Here is a 22,526-nt window from a genome sequence, read left to right as displayed (position 1 = left end):
TTTTTTTAAGAATTATTCCATTTAAGTTCAAAAACACTTTTTGTTTTCATCCCAAAGAGAAATTAAATGAAAGAACAATTTTGAGTAGCAGTCAATCTTACAACAAATTTAAAAATGACTCTGACTGGAGATTGTTGCTGCATGACATGCTAACAGCTCAATCTCCTGGCAGCAGAGATGGTATTCCACGGTTTCATGTTTCTGGATGACACTTCCTTCTCCTCTCTCTGCTCTTTGGTCCTTCTATGCATCCAGGAAGCCTCCTTTTCAACTCATCTGGGATTCGGGGTCATAGTTAAGATATTTAGGCGCTAATCAGCTGTTCCCAGTTGTAAAAACAAAACCTTATTGCCACAGTTATACATCATAACAACTGCCTGGAAGTATGCACAAAAATCCTTCAGTCACATGTCATCCAAAACCAAAGGGAACAATTCTCCAACAAAGCAATGCCTCAACCAAAATGTTTTGAACAAATGTCAGCAAAAAGTACAGAGCTAGTCCAACATACTGCTACCATGAGGGTGGCAATTCTAGAAAGTTATTGAAACTAAGTTGGAGGAAACTTGGAAGAAGTCTTGTTTTGGTTCTCCACACTAGTTACACTCACCCAAAAAGAGACATGCTGACATGCCTCAAAATATTTGAAACGTGGAATAGCTCAGAACTCTATCCTAAAAAAAATAAAACTAAAAATAACATAAAAACTTCTTCAAATTCAACTTATTTTTGAGATAGAGCTTCCTTTTTTTCTCCTCCCTATTTTTTTAAAAGTACATTTTTTTACTTAGGGCCTTCTGTTAGTTTTCCCTGAAGTCATATACTTCAGCAAGAGCAGAGAACTTTGTAGTTTTACTCAAGGTGGCAGGAACAACAACAAATTTCTTTCTGTCCAGGCTACACCATGCTGTACAAGGACTCAAGTGCAGAACTCCTAGGTCTACATTGATCTCTCCCACTCATATTTCTAGAATACCACACAGGAAAAACATTGTGTCCAGAATGTGCTTCAACAGCAAGCTGCAAGAACTCCTATAACAGAATGATATCATGCACCTCTGGGAGACGGAACACGTTTCTATTTTGTCTTTGAGCGTGTATTGAGCTATGTTGGGGGGGATCACATTCATTAGATCCATACAGTAATGAGCCTCTAATACATATAAGCGTTTAAGTTATTGTTATATATCTTAGCTTAATATTGCAGTTATTTCACAAACGCCAGGTATCAAGAGCTGAATTTAGTCAAGGACTCAAGATACAGATAATTTGAAAATGCCTCTGAGCCGACATGTTGCATTAGATCAGGTCATCTCTGAGTTAGGAAGCTGTTTAATAAACATAACTGCACCCATTCACCTTGAGCATATAGGCGGCTCCACCTTTTGTATTAGATACAATATTAGGTAAAATAGGAAAATGAAGGATGGAGCAATGTTAATAGTGCAGATCTTTATTTTTTCACAACCCACTTAATCTCCACATTACAATAATGGAAACATGCACAAGAAGAAAACTGTTCCTGCATAGGTGGAAATGGGTTATTTTGGCCCTGAATGGATTACAAGGTGGATTATGCTGCTCACCGACTCCAACAGAAGACAGGTTTTAGTGATTAATCATCAGAAACATAATGTTTTTTTCTGCCTTCCTCTGAACATATGGTGTTAATAAACAGCAACAACAAATTTAAGTTAATAAAACCTTTTCTTCCCCACCTGTCACTAGAGGCACATCTGATAAGGCAGATGTGCCGTGCAGCACTGAAGATGGATTGCCGTTCTGCACCTCATGTCTGTTTACTTTTTACTCATAGCACTTTTTTATGAGTTGGGTGATAAGAGGATTAGAGTTACCTTATGTGAGATTGGAGGAGGATAATTGACTTTTTAAGATGGTGTCAACTCCCATCTTTGCCTCCCTCATGCCATGTTTTATAATTTAACCCTTATCTCATCAGTCATGTTCTGACTAAAACCAGTCATCAGAACCTTAGAGACATTTCTGAGTTATGAGAAATAGAAATGTGTCATGTTTTTGGCATATTTTCCTCCAAACTTTGACCCAGTGCTGTTGAAAGCAGATAAGAATCTGAGAATTTGAGCTGCTGCATTTGGCTCAACAAATCGTCCTTTTTGTTTGCCGGGTCACTTTGGATGGACTGTCTATTTCGGCAGACCCGATGCTATCTGCTGCCCTTCTGTATAAACTCCACATCCATTGGACAGTAATGGCTTTTTCACAGTCTGGACCTTTTGCTGAGTACTCGCACGTTCTAGATAAACATTTGCGAGTGAGGGATAAAGTTAGACGTAATTTGCTGTCAAGTGGGGTGTTTTTCCGAAGAAATGGAATAAAAGAAAAGTGATGTTTCCAAATAATGTGTATTTTTTCCTCCTTCTAAACCTGAACGTTAGCATTCTTACTTATTCCAAAAATGAAATGTGTGACCATACATCACATAAATACCTGAGGACAATTTAGAGAGACCAGTTAACCCAACAATCCTTTTTTTTTTTTTTGGACTCCTGGAGGAAGGTGGTGTACCCAGAGAGAACACGACTTTCACAGGGAGAACATGCAAACTCCATTCAGAAAGACCCAGTCTGGGATTCGAACCCAGGACCTCCTTGCTGCTGTAAACGATGCTACCAACTACTCCACAGTTCAGCCTAAAGTCTCATTTAATCTTTGAATGAATCTAGTTATTTTATGAAGGCCTCAACAGTTCACTTTAGACACAATAAAAATAAAGGACACATATTCGCCTGAGTATTTAATTATATTGGGTTCTTAATCATCTCGCAGATCACGGTTTAACCAATCATCTGAAAATGGAAAGAGCACGGTATGACCGACAAGACAAGTCATGATCGTCCATCTAAACTGACCAAGAATGTGGAATAATTTGCTTTTTGAACTTTTTGGCCTATGTGCTTATCTTTGTGTGGCTGAGCACTAAAATGATGCAGTATCCTAAACACACCATCCCCACTGTTACATTTGGTGGTGGTAGCTTCATGCGTCATCAGCCTGTAAGAGGTTTAGGCCAGAGAAACAATGGATTGAATTAGATCAAAAGTGAATTAGACCCACTTAAAGTCCAGACCTAAATGTTATTGAAAACCTGTGGCAAGATATGACAGTGGCTGAACTCTGGCACTATTTGTCTAGTCTGACCGAGCTTGAAGATTTGTACAAGAAGATTATACAGACATTTCAATTTAGACATTTTGGATGTTTGTTTAGATGTAACATCCTAATAAACAAATGTATTGCCTTGAGATGAATGGGCATTGAATTCAATTAAAATACGTCGAGGTTTGTGGTTTTAACATAACGTATAATATTTTTCAAGGCATCTGCAAGTATTCTCAGCAGCAGCTGCAGAATATCTGGAGGGAAATTATCATTGAAAATGTCATTACAATGTCAAAGCACTGCAAGGCATGTCTGTAAAAGCTGAAAAAAAATGTTGCAGTGTGGTTTAGTAGCAGCTCCAATGAGCAAAAATAGGATTAGCTTTGATCACAAATGCTGATGTTACCCTCTGACCTCCAGCCCTTTAATACAGTTCCCATTGAACAATTAATTACACTGGGTTTAGCTCATGTTTTCTTAGGTTTGAGGCACAAACTGACTTTCATACATGCCTGTTCTTTCAGATAAAGCAAGTAGTTTTGTTTCAGTTTATTTAGTTGCTAAAGTTGAACTCTTTCCAGAATAACTTAAGTCACGGCTGGCTGCAGACTCATTTTCAGAGCTATATTAATGTCTGGGCCTCGTGTTATTTGTATAACAATGGCTTTTATTGAGCTCTATGCAATTCTCTTTATGAATGTAAATTTCTAAAAAGCTGATATCTTTCTGTGACATAGCAGAAAACAAATGGATGTTTGAATTTCTGGTGTTAAGATGCAAGCAAGGTTTCCTACCCTTCTCTGTGGGCCTCTCCCTTTTCCAGTTCCTGGATGACGCCCAGCAGGACTTTGATGGTCTCCTGACTGGAACTGATGAGGTTTTCCATGGCTTGAAGCTGTGCTTTTACATCCCCGTCCTGGTTTACAGGCACTATTTGCTTGCAGGCTTCTTGTGGTTGGTCGGAGGGAGCCCCATCAGCCTGACTGCCCGTACAACCTGACGGAGGCTCATCCATGCCCCGCATAGGCCGGGCTGAAAGCTGCCCTGTACTGCACTGCACCTGCGTTGTACAGCCCCTGCTGGCTCGCGGTAGAGTCTCGCTAGACAGTCCGTTCAGCTGCAGGCCTTTCTTCCTCTTGCTCTGCACAGACGGACTGTCCAGGCACTCCACCTGTGTGAGAGAGTTCCAGGCGATGGGGCCCGTAACCTTGGAGGTTCTGTCCGGGAGAGTTCGGGACGAGCCTTCCTCCAAATTGAGCAGCTGCCTCTTGGCCAGGCGGTCTACGTCAGACTCCCTGTGTTGTAATCCAGTTCCGGCTTTGGACGGGACGCTGCAAAGCTGGTACTCTCCTTGTGTTCCAGCTCCGCTTCCTCTCGACGTACCCGCAAGGCAGTCTGTGTCTGCAGTGCAACTGAGCAGCAGAGCGTCGGAGCACAGGCCATCAGGTGCACTGTGCTGCTCCACTGTGGCAATGCACTCATTAGTATGGAGCAGAGCCCTGGTCCTCAGGACTCCTCTCCCACTGCTCGCTCCCGCCTCCTCCTCGTCTAAACCCTGCTCAGCCGCTTTGGATTGCTTCGCCTCCATGACAAAGCCGTTATTGTGACCTTTATACGTTTCCACTGCTGCCACGTGTTTAAATGTGTGGCCTTTTTTGCGCTCAAAGGGAAAGGTCTGGTAACGTTTCTTTAGGTCCGGGGACGTCTGGACGCCAGTGCTCCTGGTGACGTTTGGGATGGACCTGCGGGCAGGGACAGTCATGTACTTGCGGTACGCCACTTTGTACGACATTGGCTTGCCACCTTTCCCCGCCGCCTGCAGCTCCGCCTCCCTTTGCTCGTTCTGTGCCTCGCAGATGTCCTTGAAGCGCACTTGCAGGGCTTTGTTTCTCTTCCTCACCTGTCGACTGGCTTCCAGGGAATACTCCAATGCCAGGGAAGTGGAGGGCAAAGGCGGTGCCTCTGAGTCGGACTCTGAGTTGGTGAGCATGCATTTGCTACCCTCCTTGCTCACCATGTTTCCTAAGAGACATGAAGAGAGATGCTTTATAAAAAAAAATAAATAAAATAAAAATCTGTCAAGAATCGCAGAGACAAACAACTTTTCCTGAGTATTACTTATAACAAATAAACACAAACATGCAGGGTTCTGCAGTTGTTTATGCTGCTATTTAGGTTGTTTTTTTTTGCAGATCTATAGTCAGGCTTGAGAAAAGGTTTTCAGAATTGAGTGTCCTGTGTCTTAAAGCAACCCTTTGTTGGAGGGGTGGGGGGATTTTTTTATACTGTATTTAGTCTTTTTATGCTAAAACTTTGCAGGATTATGATGCCAACATGACTTAAGTGTATTGCATGCACCTATCCAGAATGCTCTTAATCTTCTCTATAAAACTAGCAGCTCTGTTTTAGCCTCACTTTCCGTTTTTTATTGTTGGCAATTAAATAAATGTATTACCTGTTGTCTTTATCTCTGTCCACCACTAAGTTCAATAGTGATATTTGCTAGTTTGCTTTTTTTCAGTAAAAAGCAAACGAGTTATTTTAATACACTTTAAATGAACCACATACACACTATAGTGAGACCACTGCATGATCATGCCCTTTTTAAATCAGAATGTAAAATCAGGTTTTAAAACATTTCTGTGCCCTCTAAATGAAGGCACTTAACTCCCATCCCATTCCCAGAGGTGGTGTAGTTACGATAAGTGTGCTGCTGTCATAATGTAGTTTATGCTGCCCTGCTAGTGCACAGTAAATATTACAAATCCCAGAATGTTCTCCAGCTGCATCGGTATGTCAATTAGGACCCATGACCCCCATCCGCTGTTGAGATTTGCTAGCACATCGAGCTACACCCTCCCAAAAATGGCAAAAAGGAAAGATGGAAAACTTGGATTTTATTTGGTTTTGAAGCAGATTGCGAAAGAAAATATGATGCAAAATTAGCAGAAACCGAAATTGAACAGCGCTACAGCTAAATGCGCTTTTTATTTTGTTAGTGGTGATATTTTTGTAGCTTAAAAATGTTTTTGTCCACCATTGAATGGAGTGTCTTTCTTGGAATCTTGGTTTCTTGACATGTTGCTTGAAACCGTAGCATTGTTACAACTTACTTTATACATGCACAACTGCTGAAAAAATCTGAATGTGTGTTAATCTTTTATTTCTGCACCAACATGATGACAACAATTTGCAGACCTTTTGTTTGCTCTGATGAAAATCTTCTCACCTAGCTGTGTGAAATATTTAAAGTGGGTCCAACAGCAGGGTCATCCGTCCTATTTTCTCAGTTAATTGACATCAATATTTGACCACTTGGTGACTCTCACAAACAGTGCATAGAGCATTAACATTCAGCCCAAGATGGTTGGACTTTTATTAAGAAGTTTATTAAATTAAGAAACCTATCATCAAACAACTTAACCTGACAGTGAATTTTATGCACTTCACCCAAGATACTAAGCATATTATACAAAAGAGGGATGCATCATAAGCATGTTTTGCAAAGTCTGCATAATTTCTTTACGTTTAGACCCTAACAAGATTCCCTTGACATCCACCAAAATACATTGCAAGACAAAAACTGACTCCCACTAAATATGGGATGGCCAATTACAGAATGAATCTGTTGCTGATCTAACAATGTTTGAGGTTTCCCAGCTGAATTTCTTCAGTAGTGTCCAAAATAGTACTTTTTTAATACCTGGTGATAAGCAAAAGGACATACCATTGAGCACTGCGCTTCTTTAACAGATACAAAAACGACTTATTTCTTAATCTACTTTCTCATTTAAGAGAAATAAAGACAATGTCAGTTTTTGGTACAACAGAAGCATGAGGAACAGCTAGCAGAGATGATGAATTATTATACCACAGGTATGGTGCTGGCATTGTGACTCTGCAGCGTGCTTTTGAGGCTGATTTACAAAAAGCAAACACGCCACACACTTATAGACGTCGAAAAAGATAGAATATAATTATACTTTATGATGACCGCTCTCTGACAATGGTAAATGATGTTCAGTTTAAACCGTGTCTCCTTTTTTCTCACTTGTTCTCTACTAACTCTTTGTTTCCCTTGTGTTAAATTGTGACATTTTTAGCTCCTTTAGAGAAGAGAGAGTTGGCTGTATTTGAATGTCATTTATCTGCCATAATATTTTTACCTGCAAAAACATCTCTAAATACGGAAACTTGATATTTTGGCAAGAATAATTCTTTCTATTCTCCTCTAAGCAAGGCATCTCTTTCGCTTTCATTTTCTTGGGCGGTATGCATGTGGGTAACGCCCGACTTTCAGGGAGACTGTCACCGGGTGACGTCATCCGTAGCATGTCCCGCCTCCATGAAATATCAGCGGCCCTTGTTTGTGGAGCCAGTTGGCCAGTAGTGTCACTGGGAAGCGAGAGCATAACACAAAAGCACCTTTTATACAAGCTGGAGATGGCAGCCTTCTGCTGTGCAAGCAGATGTTTGTTTGATTCTCGACAGGCAGATGATTACTGAAATGACCACGGCGTTCTGTGAGGAAGCGGTTTTCAGGATGTCTGCAGGATGCTGCAAAGCACTAAACCAATTGGAGAGACTCTCCTGTGAAACGATACTGTACTCACTCTATTAAAGATTGCAAATGCCAGACCTACTCAGAGAAAAGTAATTAACTTCACACAAAGGTGTTTGTATTGAAATGAGACTTTATTGATTAATTGCACACTGAGTGATGTATTTCTCTCAATTTTTTGGGGGGGGGAGACTTATGTTCACAATCTGCACACTATATGCACTCTGTACTTGGATGGGCCTCCTTTTCGATGAATTACTGCGTCAATGCGGCATGGCATGGAGGTCATCTGCTGAGGTTTTAAAGGTAACCCAGGTTGCTTTAATAGCAGCCTACAGTTTTCCTGCATTGTTAGCCATGGCGTCTTTCATCCTCGTCTTTATAATAGTCGATAAATTCTAATGGGGTTTAAGTCAGGGCACTTAGCTGGTCAGCCGAGCACAGGGAGACCACGCTCAATAAACCAGGTGTTGGTACATTTCGCAGTGTGGGTCAGATGCCAGTTCCTGCTGGAAACTGAAATCAACATCTCCATAAAGTCTGTCAGCAGTGGAAAGCATGACAGTGACTTTGGTCTTGATGACATAAAATGGACAAACACCAGCAAATTACATGGCTGTCCAAACAATCACCAACAGTGGAAACATCATACTGGATGTCAGTTATCTTGGATTCTGTGTCTCTGCACTCTTTGATCTTAAATTCCATGTAAAGCCCCATTTGAAGAGGACTTTGGACCACCCAGCTAGTTCACTTTATTTATGTTACACCAATACACAACATGTCATCTTCAAAAAAGTCATTTTAATTCAATCATACATACAGCTCAGAAAATATTGCTACCAGAATGTAAAGTAGGAGAATTCAGGCTGGATGTCTCCACCCTGGCCAGTCCTTTTCCAATTATTACCCCCCCTGTCCAGCATACAAAGCCTTTCTTTTGAACAAAGGTTTTTTCCTTGTTCTTTTGTCTCTTTGAACATGTCAGCGTTGTCCTTTGTCTCCTTAGCTCAGGTAATATGCTTCTAGTGGTGTCACTGTTTCAGGAGTGCCTTAACTCATAAAATGTGGCAGCTGTGGCTCATGTCCTGGATATGCCTAGTGGCTCTTAGAGCTCTAACTAAAACCCCAGTTTGTACTTTGTATATGTTTTTTTAAAATTCTTCTTGCAGTTATCCCTATTGCTTGTGTTATTTCTACCAGTTTTTTTCCTTCACTAAATTTTCCAGTAGTTTGTTTGGACATACCCAACTTCCTAAAAAGTGACCTCAGTGGCCCGTGGAGTGTGTCAGTGATTATCTGCTGGATGACTATGAGGCTAACTGTCTATCCTATGATTCTGCAGGTCGTAGCATTAATGATGCTGTTTTTATTGATCTTGTGAAATACTTAGGGATTTTATATTTTCATTACTCAACAACTAAGCTACATATTTTTTTACCTTTTCAGCTGAATGGCTGAAATAAATAACATTTTTTATATTCGGCATTAAGTCGTTCCAGTGTGTTGTATATTACTTTCCATACCAAGCAGTTTTTTTGAAAGGAGGAAAAAAAGGAAAGGAAAGGAAAAAGAGGATTATAGTTGCTGTGTTTTTTTTTTCTTTTTCTGAGAAACCTGTGTTCTGTTGAGAAAAAATTATTATCAAGTGGTCCATTGTAAAGTATGAATAAAATTAACTGAATGACTCCTGACCTCTTTGCCATTAGGTTGATTGAGCTGAGAAAGTAGAGAGTCACCAGAATGTAAAGTAGGAGAATTCAGGCTGGATGTCTCAAACCCATTCATTTTCCAATTATTACCCTGACTGTCCGGCATACAAAGCCTTTCTTTTGAAGATCTTTCTGTGTTCTTCTGTCTCTTTGAATATGTCAGCGCTATATCTGTTCATCTGCAAGACTGTGTGCTCTCCTGATCTCTCGCTGCCAGTGTCCTCTGCATGTTTGTACAGATGGTGACATTTTCAATGGGAGATAAATGCATCTGACATGCTCTCTCCGAATGGACTCTCCGAAGAATTCTGCCTTGTGAAACGAAACCCTGCATTTATTTAACCTTAGAGGACCTTCTGAATTTTAATTATTTCAAATGTGGCAGATTGTAGATTTAGCTTTTCAAAACAAACATAGCAGATCTTTTTTTTTCCTTCTTCTTCTTTTTTCAAGCATAACAGTGCATATGCAGTTGGATGTCGTCGTATCATATTTGCACTAGAGCGTAATCCTTTCTGACACATCGGCACCATAGGCTAAATGAAGTGTTCCGGGCTCCACATATCTGATTTATTACCCATTGGGATCAGACCCCGGACGACCGCTGCAGCGCTCGTTTCTCACCTCTGGCTGGAACACCACCCCATGGCCTCTTCCATAAACAACACAATTCAGCACATAAGCTCAGATAGTTGACCGTTTTTTTTTGTTTTTTTGTTTTTTTTATGCACGTCTGCTCCTTTTTACATCTAAGGGCACGTTTGTCAAGTGGACTGACCCACTATTTTCTACCCAGACCTCGCAAAAACAGATCTCGTCGAGTCACATGCCTATGGCTAAACACATCAACATGCTCACATCTGACCTTGTTCTAGAGGCACAGCTCTCTTCCCTGTCAGTCAGGCACTAGGGGCAACTGTTTGGGCATTTGCTGGGAGATTATTGCATTTGTCCTCAAGTTACATCTTTGGAGTACTGCAAATTCAATCTAGGTCATTATTTCTAAAAAAAATATATATAAATAAATAAATGTCTTTATAAAAAGCAAAGTTGCCCTTTTTCCCCATCACTCATGCTCATTTAAGGCATCACACCTTGAATTAAAAATGACTTCTCATTACTTGCATTTTTTAAACTCCACATGAGTCAGCAGAGCCGTGAACGTCACTCTGCTGATTTGCCTGTGGGGAATCTATTAAATGTGCAAATTTTAGTGTCCTCATTCAACCCGTGGGGATAAAGCATCTACCGTAACTTCTAGGCTGACTAGTTTTGTTTTATCACTTCGGCTCCACCAAAGGGAAAATCCATTAATATAACATGCATCACAAAGCCGAATTTATTAAACGCAAGAACCATGGATATACATGTCAATTAGAGGCAGCAATGCAACAGCAATCTTTTTGCTTAAGCTTTTTAACGTTGTGTTTCTGGCAGGCTTTTTTCCATTATCCTCATTTTTCTTTCTCATTAACAGCTAAACGCTGTAAAGAAAACTCTGAAAATATTGCAATAGTAGTTTAGTGGAACAACCCTTAGCTATTTACTCATGTTATCTGATTACATTAATTTTACTTAAAAGCACTTTCTTATAATCTGAACCTGTTAGTTCTAGCTGCAATGCAATTGCTAAATGCTACTATAAAATTAAAAACGAAATGGCTAGGGGTTAGCTAACGTCAAGCTTTCAGAACCTTCTAAAACCTTTGCCAAACTGTGCCTGGAAATACTATTTTCCATTTTTGGAAGTTGGGTATTGCTAATTTTAAGTAAAAAACAAAACAAAAATAATAATAATCACAATCTGCTTTATTGGCCATGCTTGTGTCCACAAACAAGGAATTTGACTTCTGTTTCAAGTGCTCGCAACCTCCAAGACACAAAGTATAAAGACATAAACTGGGTTGCTGCTGTTTATTGAAACGATGAGTTAAGAAAGTATCTGTGTACTTTTATCCTTGACTTTGTAAAGTATGCTTCCTAATGTCTATTCCAGATGCCAGTTATGTCTCTTAAGGTAAAAGAAATTCGGCATAAGCAGTAACCCATTTCTGCCGCCAGATTTACTGCATTATGAGAGAAGCTTGTTGTCACAGTACATAATATGTAAGTAGACCTGATCTCTCAATGAGAAGTATGTTAATCTCATACTTAATGAGTGTTATAGTTTTAAAGTCCATAATTATGTGAAGTCATGCAGATAAAGAAAGCAAATAGCTTTAATCTGACTCTTTGCTACATGAAAACAATCCCCTCCGCAGTTTCATATTGTAACAGCTCAGATGCTCCATAAAGAAACGACTGACAGCATCATCTCAGTCATGGGGGTTCCCAACTCCTCAGTAATCCATCGCTATCGTTTCTTGTGTTGTTTTCATCTTTTATTCTCTTTTGTCGGCTTCTGCTCATAATTACATGGGGCTTAGTCGAGTTTTGAAACATCTTTGATTCGTCTTTTAAAAGCGCTCCGATTATGCAGTGAAACAAAAAAATTGTTGCTGGGTTCTCTTGTAGTTGCACTGTTGATTTATTGTTTGGATTCTCACTTTATTCCTTGTCTGTGGTTGTAATGTACTATGGTAAAATGGATTTGGCGCTGTAGAACTAAATGCCTGTGCAAGTCAGTTTTGAGGGATAACATTAACACAGTGCAGCAAATCTTTTGTCAGCGAATGCCAGAAAATTGTACTGTTGTAGGATTTTAGAGGATCCAGCAATGTCTGACCAAGCATTCTGTTTTACTGCTCTGTTCAAAGGAAGTAATAATATTCTCATAGTCTTAAAGTAGGAACTGGACATGTTAAAACGACTGAGATTTTGATTGAAATGATCAAATTAGTGATTTGTGCCTTGAAAAAAGGTTTTAAATATATATATATATATATATATATATTTTATTGAAATGAAAAGAGAACAGCTTTAAATGTTATGTTGAAGAGCAACAAAATTAGCAGGAAGTAGCTGGAAAAAAAAATATTTTGGAGCCACTTTGGCCAAAGAAGGCAAAAAGGTCCAAAATGATGGTTAATACTGTGCAAACAACTTGAATACTATTTTTAGTTTTCCATTAATAGACAAAAAGGCCCTGTAATCTGTTTCGACTCAGAATAACTGTAATTTTAATCAACGGGAGATACGGCTTGAGCAAAGGCCTGGTATTTGTTTGTTTTTGTTGGTTTTTTTTCAAAGTTGTATGTTGCTGTAAAATATTTGTTTTGTGGAGATTTTATAAAAATGATAAGATGATTTAATGTGGAATTATCATAATTTACAGGACCTGTCTAAATATTTAAAGCTCAATGCTGAGCTAAAATAAATCGGATCTTAAAGCTTTAAAGGTTCTCTGGCCATACAAATTGAAAACTGCAATCCTCCATTTCACTCTTCCATTTATTGTGGAGGTAAAAGTGTGTCAGCTGGAAATACATGCATTACCTGCTCAGGAGTGTGTCGACAACATGCAGTTAGCTTAATTGAGAGGATTAAAAGCACAGCTGATACTTACATTCCCATAAAAAATGGCATATCTGCCTTTTGAGTTAATGGCATTTTGAGATATTCAACCACTGTCTTTTTGATACTCATGACCATATTGAATGCTTAGAGTGGCTGAGGTGGAAGTGGACTTATTTAACATCTACGATCACTAAAACTGGATATGGAGGATAGAACAATAATTGGTGTTTGGGGAAGAAAAATGAAACAAGAAGATGGCGTCAGCCAAATTCTGCCTTTTCAACTCTACACAGTTGTATACTGTAAATTTCCCTTCATCCCATGCAGTATTTGCAACCTGGACACTTTGTAAGCTGTGTACATACCTAACTATTTAGACAGCTGGATTTTCTTTTTGTCGTTTCTTAATGTTTTCCCTCTCACCCAAGGATTCTTCAGATTTGAACATTGGTAGAAAGTTACAGGCTAATAAGTTATAGTCAGAGCAATCACACTAACTGTGCCATTCAAGCAACTAATGGTGGTGTTAGGGCACATAAGCCCTACCCTCTGCTCAGCTCAATGTTTGGGTCGTCGTTCAGGCGTACCCCTAATGAGTTGGTGCTCACGTGTCCTATGGTATGAATTGTTGGGGAAAAAAACAAACAAAAAAAAACAGCTGGAGATATGTCAAAGCTGCATAGGAGGAATTTAAGCTTCTGAGGTTTAAGTTGTTGAATTTTGGATTCTCATATTTAACATGTTTGACTTTGTTCACTCCTCTCTCAACCTAACCAATTCCCCTATGCTGGTTCTGCACATTGCTGTTATAAAACAAGTGTCCCATCTTTGAGATGTGGATAAACTGCTGATTCTTGCTGCCGTTTAGTTTCTTCAGTTTACAAGTCTGAACATTCATCCGTTCATCGGTGTCATATGCATGCATATGACACCGACGACCAATACCATGTAACAGAAGCTTTTTTTTTTTACTAACTTAAAGAAAATGGTTTTTAAGTGCAACATGCCAGCACTTAAAAACAAAGTAATAGGAATATAATTTATGGTAATGTCTGCATCTGGGATTCATTGTAGTTTTGTGACTTGTTTGCACAATTTTCTTAGTTATTGCCAAGCCTGTCCATTTTTACGGTATTGTAAAGACTGTATACTGTTCATGAGACTCTCATTGAGCCTCCTATTCTTGTTATGGGTGTTGTGCACATCTTCAGAAAATGTTCCCCTCCCCTACTGTGTAAGGCACTAGAAATTACAGTCATAAAAAGATAACATGGTAGTCTGTATTTATGGGCTTGTCTCATCCTTGGACTGTAGCCTGCAGACACTGTAGCCTTATTATTTTTTTACTCACCTGGTCCCTGCTGAATAGTGCTTGTTTTTCTTGGTACGTCCCCTATTCCTGGTTGCTAGTCAACATATGTGTCGTGCTGGTGCCCAGGTGGATTCTTAAGAGTTTGATTAATTCTCAGGAAGCCTGTCCATACATCAGCGAACATGGCGTCTGCCGTAAACGGAGTGCAGACCTGAGGAGAGGATGTGTTCTGCAGTGGGCGCCTGCTCTAATCAGAATGCATCAGATGACTCTACCTTTTTCAGCTCTTCATCTTTCAATACAACAACCTATCCTTTGTGTCTTTTCATGCTTTTTTCCCCCCCTCATATTCCTCTCTGTTGCCTTCTCTCTTTTTGTCTGTCTCGTTCGTTGCTTTAAGTTTCACACTGGCTTCAAAGCTCATAGGCAGCTAAAGAACTCCCCTGCCGCTTTCGTATAGGCATCTCTTGCAAAATAATTAAAAAAAACAAGACATTGACAAGAAAAACAGCAGAAAGAGGAAGGGGGATGGGGGTTTGAAGAGTAGAACAAACAGGTGCAGGAAGAAATAAGTTGTCACTATGTTTGGGTGGTGCAGAGTTGGGTGGGAGTAAAATGGAAAGGGACTGATCTGAAAAAAAGAAAGTGACAGAATGGATTGAGATCTGAGCTGAACATTAGTGAAAGATCACAAGTCACAAAGATACCAAAAATCCTCTTGTCAGGTAAAGAAATAGTATTTTGAGTCACCCTAAATCATTCTTAGTTATTTTTATTGTGTAAGTAAAGAATCATGCTGAAAAAGATAATTATACAAGTTTGTTTCTTAACAAATTCAGCCAAATAAACAGTTAATCTCTTTGCGCAGATGGTGCACAGAAAATCAAATCTAAAATCATAAAACGGAGCCAAAGTTTTACATTCGGGGCATTCAGATGCARATTGCGTTGTGCTTTATGTGGCTGTGCCAAATGTTTGGCTGTTTCATGTAGCTCTTTTTTTGTGGTAAAAATCTTGTTTTTTTTTTTTCTCCCTAAGGTGGTATCTTCGCATACCAAACCCACTGAGCACATTTGCAGTTGTCATATTTTACTATAAGAGCTTTTCAGATAAAAGTGAATTGGGAGCCACTTTTTTGGGCCGTTTTTGACCAGATTTGACAGCCGATGAGCTAAACTAATTTCATGTGAATCTAATAGTCCATTGTAAGAAAATGTGATTATTCATAAGTGATTTTCCATTTTACTCAAGATGAGGTCTAAGGGATAACAGAGTCACAAGGAAACCCCCAGAGATCCCTCTTCTCAGTAACTCTCTCCTCTCCATTCTTGGGTTTCCCAAGGCATTCCCTGGCTAGAAAGGGAAAAAAAAATGTCCCTCCAGTAAGTTCTGGGTCTGCGCTGGGAGAGTTCTGATCAGATTCCCAAACCACCTCATCTAAATCCTTTTGATGTGGAGGAGCAGCAGCTCTACTTTCAGGGCGCCTGGAATGAGGCCTAAAGGATCTCTTTCTTTCTCTCTTCTTTTTTTTTTTTTAGCTTTGATACGTTACTACTTTGAGAACACACAACTGTGTAAAATATTTTTTTGCACCAGACTTTAATTTTAAATAGTTTTTACATTCATAATGTCATTTTTAAAAGACTTATAAACAGTTAATAACACCATAATTAGATACTTACTAAGAAACATTTTATATGTTTTTCTCAATAAGCAGTTGTGGACAAGTTCAAGGGAATATTTATGCATTGATCCAGAATCACTTTTTAGCCAAAAGCAGCTTATTTATCTAATTTGTGGCTCTTTAACTGTTGCACTAGAACTGCATCTTATTTTGCTTTGTAAATGTAATTATTAGTCATTGATGAGGGGAATGTTATTGCCGAGTGCTACTAAAAAGCAATCCTTTAAAGGGTGACATTGGTTTTAATATAATTGCATTTTAATACCTGCAGAGGTAACTGTAATCAATCCCATAACTATTCTGGCTGGCCTTATAGATCAAAAATATTTGGCTCTGCTTAACAATTAACCTGTCACCTCCAAAGATGTTGACCCTGCGGTTTTGTTCTTCACCGTCTGAGAATCAATAATTTGTGTGTAAAAATAACCTCAGAGCTATTTATTAAGTCCTCAACCTTGCTCTGGAAAACATGCAGCAGCTAGGAAACTCTGACTCGCTTTTGCTTCTTTCATCACCAAGCATGCAGCAGGCAAAGTTCATTTAGTCTTGTTGGTTTATGTGTTTATTATTATTTATTGTTGTTGACTCCCAGGTTCCCATAACCTCTCTTCCTTTTTTTTATTCTTGTCATTTTTCTTTTCTTATGATTGTTGCAGCCTCTCCAATTTGTAGTGATGGACCAGATGCTTTTTGTCGTTCCAGTAATTTCATAAAATCAGTTATGCCACTGCAAAAAATAACAAAACAAAACATCTCCTCTTTTAGCCCAGAGGTTATTCCCCACATCACATGGCAACCAGACCCACAGCACTGTTTGCCTTCATCTGTTTAGATATTTGTGCTGAAAAACGACTAGATTTTTTTTAAAATGCCAAATAAATACTTAGAAATGATGTTGGCAATCTGTCTCTGAAATATATTTATTTCAAAATCGATCATGCTTTCAATAATGTTTTGCTGACTCTTAAATTCAACAAACCCAGTTTGAAACCTTAAATACTCTAAAATATTTAGATATTGCCACAAGGGCTGAGAATACTGTTGTTTTAAATGTGTCTATTGACAGATTTCTTTTTCCATCTACTTTTTCTTTTCTTGCTCTAAAACCTCTTTCTGCTGAGACTTGCTTGATATAAATGTGCACTATGAAGTTTACTTTATACTGTAAGAAAGAGAAGGTTAAGTCGGTGAAAATACATCAACTAAAATTGACAAATTATATTTAACTTGATCAAGTTAATAAATATGTCTATATCTAATTCAGAAAGCCATTCAGTTGGCGTTTTCGTCTGTCTGTTTTGGTCCGTTTTGTCTTGGCTCATTTAAAGACGATATAAATTCCACCAATTCTTCGTATCGACCTCTGGGCCATTTGTAGCATCTGCTGACTGGGCCGCTACCACGAAGCAGAGTGAAACACATGCTTTACACACTCACACATGCACTAGCTCACACCGACACCAAACACCCGGGAGAGCTCAGGCGTGAAGACGTACAGCGTCAGTCACATGAAAAAAAAAAACAGACTTCCTCCTCAGACACCCTTATGCACGTTTCACCTGAGCTTCATGGCGCTCCCTCAGTAAAAATAAAATAAAATAAAAAATCAGACTGGTAATTAATAATCCTATTAGCACATGAAAGGCAACATCTGGCTTGTTCCAGAAGCAGTCATTCTTTCATAGGGCAGTAATTTGTTTTCTGGATGAATGAGCATCAGTCCCGGTGAGGCGGAGGCCATGGGAGGTGGAGTTGCACTTCGACCTTCATTAGGACGCGGTCTTTGCAGGCTGAATGTAAAAACACTCACTTGAGGAAGAAGTTGACTTTTTTTAGGCAAACTTAAATGCTTCATATCACTAACCAAATCCATCTACAAGTTTTAAATGCCTTTTATTTGGATGGATGAAAGAAATAGATTTCTTGTCCCTGTTGAAGGGAAAATAAATCTATTTAAGCCAGCTTATTGATTTCACCACTGCCTAACAATTGGTTATTGTTTGCCTAACAGTTATCAAATTGGTTTGATAACTACCAACGAGCCTTTTACATAACCGGGGAGGAAATTTAGCCTGCAACTTCTGCAGGATTATTTGAAGATTTTCCAATAATCAAACACCCCATCTTAAGTTCAGACTTTGACTATGCCACAGCTGGCCCAGATCATCACACTTTCACAACCATGTTTTACTGTCTGTGTAAAAAAAAAAAAAAAATCTGTAATTTTGTTAATTTTTTGCCCCTCTTTTGTCTCACTGGTCCAAAAAACATTTCTTCCCAAATTTAGGGAATCACTAAGATTCTTTTTGGCAACATTTTGCCCAGTCTAATTCTTTTTGCTGATTCGTGAACACTGACTGATGTAAATGTGGTCTGTAGTGCTTCATGTGTTCTGCTTTTTTTTTGTGACCTCCTTGGTGAGTCAGTGATGCAATCTTGGGGTAATTTTGGGAGTTGATCACTCCTGGGAAGATTCACCACTGAACACTGTTCTGAATGTCTTTAGACTGAGGTATACATTGTTGCTTGTTGAGATGTATCAACCTACTTCATGTTGTCAGATTGGTTCCATTTGAATGATTTGGGTGGGGCTTGTAACAATTACCCAATAAGTTCCTTTTTTAAGCTTGTGACGCAGAAACATTCCAGTTTCCAACAGATTGAAAGGTCAATATTTCTTCCTGCTCAGTTTCTCAGACATAAAATGTTGTCGTTTATCTTTTTTTTTTCCTTCCATCTTTCTTTTTTTTGGGGGGGTTTGTTGAAAGTGAACCAAAGCCGTAAGGGAGAGATGGTGTCAGAGCAATGACAAGAGCCATGGTTGAAAGAGAGACAGAGCGATGGATCGGAGGAGAGTTGTGAGGATGACTGTGACTGGTGCTGGCTTTGCTGTGTGGAAGCTGAAGGACATTGGAAACATGAAGGTTTTCTCTTCATCATTCCTCGCCACACATCTGCAAACCCCACCTACTTCCGATCTATAAGAAGATGCCTTGATTATCTTTTAGAGTCAGCTCTCACTACCTCTTCGTTCTGTGTACAAAACTGGTTTGAATTTTTGAAGGAAATGCTTTGTCTTTCTGTTTTTTTTTTTTTTATTTAGATAGCTTTCCGTCTCATGCAGCTGCAACATCGAGAGGAAATGCAGCATCATGTTAAACCTCTTTTATCTGTTTATCTGATTGAGTCAATTTGAATGTGCATCAAAAATGTCAGATGCAAAAAAAAAAAAAAAGAAAAACTCACCTCAAATATTTTAACTCAGTTTCTCTGAAGTACATCCTACAGCAAATCCTCTTCAACGTTTACCACATCTACAAGTCTGATATTCTCTTCTGCTAAACATATTTAATTTTTCATCAGATGACTTTAAGGGGAAATCATCTGTAAAGATATTCCTTGCTACCATATTCAAGACTTCTAGATTTCCTGGATTTCCCCTCCATCCGGAGGTTGTTTGAGCAGACTTTCCTCTCTCGCAGATGCAGACTGAGTAATGAAACACAAGAGAGGACGAGAGCAAAGAGGCGCAACTCACCTCAGACTGAGCGATGCTGACGTAAAAGATGCGATAGCCTAGATCCCTGCTTGTGCCCCTGCATGCCCGTTTCCCTCAGCGGATTAGAGGCGAGCTGGAAGAGGAGGCTTTTCCATGGCAGAAGTTGAGAGGACGCGGAGGCATGCGGAGCAGCAGCGGCAGCAGCTGTTGGGAGTACTTGTCGCACATCCGCGTCCTCTGATCCTGTGGCGTCCGGACTGAGTCAACACTCCTCTGCCCCTTCGCACCGTGCCGATTGCTTTCACTCACTCACGTCTGAATGCATGCACGCTCACACTCGCTCACACACACGCACTCACACGCAGAAGCGCGCACGCGCGCGCTGTAGCTGAACTCCGGACACCTCAGTGGCGGAGCCCACGCAGGCAGAATATCCCCATCATGCCGTCGCAGTTCCGCTGTCTGGCTTTCTCCTCTTTTTCTGTTTGCGTGTGTCTGAGTGTGCATGAAGGTGGGTGAGAAACACACAGAGAGAGAGAAAGAGAGAGGGAGGGAGTGAGAGAGAAAGAGAGAGACGGGGAGAGATTAAGTGATAAGGGGAGGGAGTATGGGAAGCAGAGTTGGAGGGAGGAGGGAAGGTTGCGATCTAGAGCTCCAAGGTTTGGCTTCATCTGGCAGCTTCATAAAGTTCTTGGTGATCACGATAAGTTCTTCGTAGTTTTATTTTTGCTGTACTTTTACAAAAATGTATTTCTTACGTCGTACCTTTCTGGCATCTTTGCATCAAAGACAGCAGCAGATGTGTTCCTGATGTGCCGGTCTGCATGCACACCTGTGTCTTTAATTCCATTGTGTTGCCCGGCATCTCCATCGAGCCGTGCCTGTCAGGTGGGATCATTCTTCGGAGTTTCATTACAAGACCGTTCACCTTCTGTCAACTCACTTTTTCCAAGTCCTTGGAGCTCTCCTCCTTTCGTGTGGGAAGACGATTCCATCTGCTTGTCCCTCGCTCTCTGAAGCTTGTTTGCCTGATCTCTTCTCAGCTATTTATCCATCTGTCATAGGCGAGGCAGTAGTTAGCGCCTGTTTGTTCACAAGGAAATCTGCTTGTCTTTCCAAACCTACTTAGATTTGTAGTGTGCCATAGATGGAATGGATGAACAAATGGATTCCTCGACAGGAAAGGGCTGGCATTTGAATTTAAAAAAAAAACTTCAAGATGTGGAAAAGTATGGAAAAGGAAATTAGAGTGTGGAAAATTTTTGTATTTTCAGATTTTATTCCCTATTCACTGGTTCAAAACATTGGATTAATTGATCTATCGCTCCTTCCAATCATTCATTCATCATTCTTTGATTCATCGGACCATCTGTTTTTACATACATCCTTTCGTCTATTTATCCATGCATCCATCTCTTCATCCATCCATCTAGCCATCTGAACTAAATGGAACTAAATTAATTCTGACCTTTTGTGTTCATGCAACTCCATTTTGAGATTTTAACCATGTACAACAAACACTTCATGTGAAGAGCAGCAGAAAAGTGCATAATTAGTGTCAATTGAAAGTTTTTATCAGCAGCCATTTTGCTGCTGTTTGTTATACCATTCATTCATTCATCCATCCATCTAGCTAGCCCTTTGCTCGTTTGTCTATTCATCCATTCATTCTTTCATGCATGCATCAATTTGTTTGTCCATCCACCAACACATTTGTTTGCTTGTTTCCTCATTTGTCCATCCATCCAACCACCTTTTCATCAGTTTTTCCATTCTGGTATTGATTCTTTTGTTCTTTTATTCATCTGTTCATCTTTGTGTCCAACTGTGGACGGATGGACGGACCGTCTGTCCGTAGGTCCGTCCATCCATTTACCTGTGTCCATCTGACTGTCCATCCATCCATTGATCTGACTGTTTGTTCACTCATCCGTCCATCTGTCCAGCCATTCTCTAACTTCCTGTCTGGTTTGTGGAGGTCCAGAACATCACTGTGAACCTTAGGTCATCAGCCAGAAACATGAGCCAAACCCTCAAATGAAGACCACCAAACCAGCTAGGTGCCTCCGTCTTCAGCCCTCCCCTGGGGACCCATGGGAGGGGCACCCACACCAATACTCCTCTTGAGCCAGTGCAGAGGAAGGGCCCTGAACAACAGAAGGCCTGCACTCATACTTAAAGCCAGATCACTTAACTTTACAAAGTAGATGAAAAAAAAAAATTTCAAAACTTTGAAAATCAAAGTGGTTAAAAGTTTTCATTTTGAAATGAAAAATCGATATGAACCCTAAAACAAAAAGAGGGAGAAGGTTAAATTATTCTCCCTCCATAAAATCCTAATCACATCAGAGTGTCTGTGTGAGAAACCAGCTGACTCTTTTGGAGACGGCGCTGTCCTTCGGTGTCGGGGAAAACCCGAGCTCTGCTGGAAGCCTCAGGTCTCATGATAATGAGCTGCGGCTCTACAGACAGCAGCTGCTACCGAGTGTGTATGCGTCTGTATGTGTGAACGACTTCATAGCATTACTTAACAGAGCAGCGGACAGCTTCACAGCTTTCCTTCAGCAAAGTATTAGAAGATCTTTCACCTCTCAGGACCTGTGAAGTCATTGTGTGTATTATTAGTTACAGGGTCAGAAATAAAAAAAAAAACTGTCTCTAAATGTTGGATCTTCAATGTGCTTTTTATAGCCGTTTGTGGTTGGCTTGTTCTCTAACCCCATTTTTAATCAAATCTTTTGTCAGCTCCTTTATTCAGTCTATTAAAATCAGATTGTTTTTATTGCTTTTCTTTATAATTGCTGCTTTCTTGTTTATCAAAATAATCATACAAACTAGTTTTGAAGAAAAGTAGACTCTGGGAGGAAACCGTTTTCAAGGTCAATCTGGGGTCCACTGAGGGGTAACAATGGGTTCCAGGTTATGCTTAGTTCGGTGAAAATCGAAAACACTTAACTTCTTTTAAATATTTTATCCTGGAGATAAAATAACAAAAACAACAAACATTCTTACATATTTTTTGATATAATAGACTTAAAAGTGAAATTTTCCTCAAAAAATGTTTTTATCTGTCAAGTCTGCCGTTTGCAGTCTTCTGATCAATCACAGGTCTTTAAAAAGCCAGACCTTCCAATTCCGATATTGGTTAATACCATTTTATA

At 39.7% G+C, this 22,526-nt stretch overlaps 2 protein-coding genes across 2 annotated transcripts in view; one reads left to right on the top strand and one right to left on the bottom strand.

The window, feature by feature from the left end:
- insyn2a (inhibitory synaptic factor 2A) overlaps positions 1–19,963 on the bottom strand; it is a 37,302-nt gene extending 17,339 nt beyond the window's left edge. The window contains exons 1-2 of the mRNA XM_008437113.2: positions 19,405–19,963; positions 3,936–5,163 (exon numbers count right to left, since the gene is read on the bottom strand). Of these exons, the coding sequence (XP_008435335.1) occupies positions 3,936–5,158 (1,223 nt within the window). The 5' untranslated portion in view covers positions 5,159–5,163; positions 19,405–19,963. The remainder of the gene's footprint in view (positions 1–3,935; positions 5,164–19,404) is intronic.
- dock1 (dedicator of cytokinesis 1) overlaps positions 1–22,526 on the top strand; it is a 205,264-nt gene that overhangs the window by 104,651 nt on the left and 78,087 nt on the right. The gene's annotated exons all lie outside the window — the stretch shown is intronic.

Source organism: Poecilia reticulata, linkage group LG19 (assembly GCF_000633615.1).
Source record: "Poecilia reticulata strain Guanapo linkage group LG19, Guppy_female_1.0+MT, whole genome shotgun sequence".
Classification (NCBI taxonomy): domain Eukaryota; kingdom Metazoa; phylum Chordata; class Actinopteri; order Cyprinodontiformes; family Poeciliidae; genus Poecilia; species Poecilia reticulata.
The sequence above is the reverse complement of the archived record's forward strand: the minus strand, read 5'-3'. Positions and strand labels throughout refer to the sequence as shown.